The sequence below is a fragment of the Arachis ipaensis genome, chromosome B02 (genome assembly GCF_000816755.2).
Source record: "Arachis ipaensis cultivar K30076 chromosome B02, Araip1.1, whole genome shotgun sequence".
Taxonomy (NCBI): Eukaryota; Viridiplantae; Streptophyta; class Magnoliopsida; order Fabales; family Fabaceae; genus Arachis; species Arachis ipaensis.
Genome location: NC_029786.2, coordinates 10,891,502 through 10,896,699, shown reverse-complemented (window position 1 = coordinate 10,896,699; position 5,198 = coordinate 10,891,502). Strand labels below are relative to the sequence as shown.

The 5,198-nt window shown below is 32.1% G+C and overlaps 1 protein-coding gene across 1 annotated transcript in view; it reads right to left on the bottom strand.

Annotated features, from left to right (window-relative positions):
• Positions 238-5,198, bottom strand: part of LOC110269170 — a 6,389-nt gene continuing 1,428 nt past the window's right edge. Inside the window, exons 2-5 of the mRNA XM_021116843.1 lie at positions 3,013-4,362; positions 2,813-2,866; positions 1,282-2,351; positions 238-597 (exon numbers count right to left, since the gene is read on the bottom strand). Coding sequence (XP_020972502.1) covers positions 1,305-2,351; positions 2,813-2,866; positions 3,013-4,362 — 2,451 coding nt within the window. The 3' untranslated portion in view covers positions 238-597; positions 1,282-1,304. The remainder of the gene's footprint in view (positions 598-1,281; positions 2,352-2,812; positions 2,867-3,012; positions 4,363-5,198) is intronic.

Sequence of the window (5,198 nt, the reverse complement as noted above, 5' to 3'; positions counted from 1 at the left end):
ATGAAATAATTATATCCAATTAATCTTCCCGAGACACTCATCTCTATTATTTGCTAGCAGTATATTTGTAACTAATGCAATCTTATTCAACCATCACAATTTTTTAAAAAGAAAATATATATGTCATAGTTACCATAGCAATACGCTATTTACAAGTAAAGACATACACAACTTGAATTTTTATAGTAACATAAGGTCAAAGTTATGCATTAAAATGGTGTTATGTAGAAATAAAAAATATATCTACATGCCATTTTTAATTCGGTTCTTAGAACACAAACCACACACTCCTTCAATATTGTAAAATTATTACAATCTACTTTCATACATGAAAGTGCACTAATGCTCTCAATAACTTAACCACACACACTTTATATATTGTATAAAAATCTAAAATATAATTTATTCATAAAACACACTAAGCTTATAACTTTGTCAGTTAAAAGTTAAAAAATAATCATACACTTCTTCCTGCATAATAATACAGGGGATTTATTTATATCATGCACAACACACCACACTCAAACAGAAATGAATATTTGTTGCTTTGATGGGATCTACTTATATTCTCCTCCTGCATTTGGTGTCCCATAGAACCTAGAAAATAAATTTCACAAAAAATTGTGTTAGATAATATTGACTAAAGTTCAAAAAGTTACAAGATTGAAAAAAAGCAACATTCTTTATGATTTGAGTTGAATGATTGTTATCCAAACTTATTATAGTAAGACTTTCCTGTAGCAAAAAGAAATATGTAACTGCGTCAAATTAACTTGTGTTTTTTCTAGCGAATTGGTTACTTGGCCTAATAATTTTAGTGGTCAATTTGTCATAATCATGAGATTGTATCCATACACAATGAAACCATAACCATTTCCAACTTTATTTATTTTTTAAAATAAAAAGAAAAATCTTACTAACCATCCTTATTTATTCGTCCATTACTCCTTGATTAGACTACTAGTTTTGCAAGGCTAACTGGTAACAAATGCATGCCTTGAAAATAAGCTTCTCTCAGCAAGCAACAGATTTCCTGCAAGAATTTGTATACAAGGGCTAGTTAACTCGAGACAAATTAACTGTACTGTTCTTTTTAAAATTCTCAGAAAGGACAAGCATTGGATAATAAAATAAGCAATGTCAAAAATATTATATAATCGAATATGAAGGAAGCAAATTAAATGACATTTCAAAACAGAAACTTCCTCCATTGTTTTGGTGCAGTGTATAACATGAAAAAGTCAAAGAAGATGCAAATTGAGAAGATAGAGAATAACTTACATGTTAAATTATGATTGTACTAATTAACTCATCAATGCTGCTTTATTCGATCGATTCTCAAATTGTTGACTAACTGTAGTGTTTAGAGGATTCTCGTTTGAGCAACGAACTCCATCTATCTCCACCTTCCCTAAGATAGGTGCTTCGACGTGACCGTGTGAGAAAGTTTTCATGCTCTCGCATTGACTGATGCAAACTTCAAACCTATACCTTGGGAAATTCAAAGTTGATGAGTTTCCGGTGAAAAAACTTTCAAGTTTTGGCAATTCACTAAGAGTCAGATATTCGAGGTCTGAGAATGTGAGATCTTCTTGTGGTTTGTCTTCCTCTTGTGTTGTCAATACTACTGTTTCCAATGACTCACATTTGGAAATCTTCATCTTATGCAAATTTTCCAAGCTTTTGGCAGTTAAGAATGTGAACATGTACTCCAATCTGTTGCATTCAGTGAACTTCACTTTCTTCAGAGATGGGAAATTCAAAGTTGAGTTTCCTTTGTAGAAGCTCTCAAGTTTTGGTATCTGGCTAAGAGACAGTTTCTCAAGCTGTTGGAATATGATGACATCATGATCACCATCATGTGGTTGATAATCCACCATTAAACTTTCGAGTGCTTCACAGTTGGATATGTGCAACTGTTCAAGTTGAACAAGACATTTGGCGGCTGAAGAAGTGAACAAATACTTCAAAGATGCACAACCCTCAACTTTGAGCCATGTGAGATTAGAGAAGGTTACCCAGGTGTGGTCTAACCCAATAGATTCAAGCTTGTGCAGATTCCTCAGTTCCAATTCTTGAGCAAGCAGCTGCGAATGAATATTCTCAGGCTTTTTTGAGGGAAATATCTCCTTGAAAGCACTGTCGGCCACCCCAAGCATCTGAATATTGGGAAGTGGCACCTTCTTTGGGAAGAAATTAAAGGCAGATGTGGCATCTGAGTCATCAATATCATTAAAGCCCTGCAATCTCAGATATTTTATGTTTTCGGGGTCCAAATGAAGCACTCCTTTGTCAAGCATCATCACACCTTCCATGTCTATTGACAATCGCTGTAAGTGAGGGGTAACAACCTGCTCCATCGGATTCAAAGTTAATAAGAAGGACAACACATGGCCATCATGACATGTCAACATAATTTACCTTCTCCATTTTTTAATTGCTGCAAAATGCGTACAGTATTCCAAATAAAATCAAATAAATGAAGCATGCAGAAATATATATATCTTAGATGTGCATATAAGCTATACAAGAGATCAGAAATGGCAAAAGCTGCTCATATTTTCTAATGGTGGGTAGCTTCTCATATTAGATACATGCATTTGGCTCATTATGAATGATTTAAAAGGCTTGGATTGGTGCGCGAGAGATATATTAAGTTATTAACAAACAAAATAAGAATGAGTTGCTTATTGTGATAAAATAAAATGCACTTTCCTCAAAAGTACATATTCTACGGAGAAATAAGTATATCATATATAAAGCTAACAAGATTAGAAAGTTACGAATATTTTTAAGGCAAGAGCTTTCGTACCTTTGCAGTGGAATCTGTTGTAAATTTACAATGAGAAATATCCAACTCTCTTAACTCCGTAAATTTAGAATTTGCATTCCAGCATAAATGTATGTAAGATTTGGCAAATTGTGCAGAGTCAATGAGGTTAGCTCAGGGAACATAATAAGCTCCTTATTTGTTTCTTCATTGTCTGCTTCATCTTTTGTAACAATTTCAACCAATTCCTCACAGTTTTTCACATCTATTTTTTTCATGTTAGACATGGGCAATGATGCTGGCAACAAGCTTGTGAGGCTTTTACATCCATTCACAACCACTTCCTCCAGACATAGAAAGCTGAGACTACTTCCTTTAGGATCATTGTTCCAAATATGGCTTAGAGTTGGCAGATGCTCCAAAGTCAATTTCTTCAATGGAATATCTATAGCAGTATCTTTCACATTATTTGTTGGAGCATCTTTCACATCAAATATTGTCTCAAAAGAATCACAATTCCCAACCACCAACTCTTCCAATCTATGAAGGGAAGGTAGCATATGCCATGGTAGTAATGCATTTGATAATGAAAATTCAGAGTCTTCCATTTCATGATAAATGTAGCTCAGATTTGGCAAATTCCACAGCTTCAGACAAGATAGTTTGGAGAAGATATTAACCTGTTTATCTGCATCTTCTTTGGCTAGTTCATTTCTTGTAACAATTTCAACTACCTTCTCACAATTCTTCACTTCTAACCTTTGTATGTTAACTGATTCTGGACACAAGGATTTTAAGCTTGCACATTCATCAATAATAACCTCCTCCAATTTTGGAAGACTGAGCTTTCCTTTCCAAACATGGCTCAAAGTTGGAAGTTTCTCCAAAGTCAATTTCTTCAAAGGAATAACAATAATCATGTTTGTATCTTGTTCATTTGTTGGGGCATCTTTCACATCAAATATAGTTTTCAAGGAACCACATTTTTCAACCATCAACTCTTCTAATTTATGAAGAAAAGGTAGCAACTGCGATAGTAATGGACACTTCAAATTTGGCAAATTCACCATCTTCAGACAAGATAGCGTGGAGAAGATGCTAATCTGTTTGGCTACATCATCTCCAGCAACAATTTCAACTAACTCTGCACAATTCTCCACTTTTAACCGTTGTATGTTACCCTTGCCAACTGATTCTGAAAACACCGATTTTATACTCGCACATTCATCAACAATAATAACCTCCAGGTCTGGAAGACTAAGCTTTTCTTCAGAATCCTTGTTCCAAACATGCCTCAGATTTGGAAGTTTCTTCAAAGCCAATGTCTTCAAAGGAATAACAATATCTGATGGTGTATCTTTGACTTCAAATATGGTCTCAACAGAATTGCATCCCCGCACCACCAACTCTTGTAATCGATTGAGGAAGGGAAGTAAATGAGAAGGTAGTATTGCGGTTGTAAAGAATTCATCACACCCTTTCACCATCAGACATTCCAAATTAAAACCAGAGGAGTAGGATTCAGCTGAGATATGCACTTTACTAAGCCATAAATCTTTCAGTTCCAAGTGATCGCCAAGATCAAGGTGTCTCTGAATTTTGTTATGTCAAGAAAATAAATATAATAAAAAAGATTAATTAAAACTATAAACAATTATGGTGAATATAATTAATTACAGAAAAAATAATAAATAAATTCTGAGTTTTTTATTGGAAAGACGACTAAATATCTTATCAAATTTAATGGACAACATATAAATTCCTTTGTCGATAATTTGAAATTGATATAAAAAATCTATGTATCACTTGTCTATAAAGGTTTAGCTAGATATGGTTAACATAATGTATTTTCTAATTATTTGTTTGTCACTTACCACTATATTCAAATTAAACATTTTATAAATAGATATTTGGAATTTTATATTTACCCGCATTGATCATTTTGTCAAAATTATTTTAATTAATATCTCTTTTGGCGTGACCATAAAACAATGCTAACAAAATATATATATATATATATATATTGCCAATTTTCATTATTTCATTTCTAAAATTTATATCAATAATTTAAAGAGCTAAGAAAAAAAATTACACTAATGATTCTAACTAATATTAATTCAAATGACACTGAATATTTCTTAAATCAATATAAAATATTTTTTTCAAAATCTCAATTTCACAATAAATTTTATTCAAAGAATTTAAAAATAAATAAGAATTACTAGAAAAAAATAGAATAATTAAGACATGGTAGATTAAAATAAAGATATTCAAAATTAAGAGAAAAGATATTCAAAAATAGAATAAATTTTATTATCACCAAGTATTTTATTTCTAAAAATTTATCTGATTAATCCACTTTATAGTTTCTCTTATTTAATTTTTTTTTGTTTTTTCCATACTATCCTTCTAAATTGAAATCGCTTCA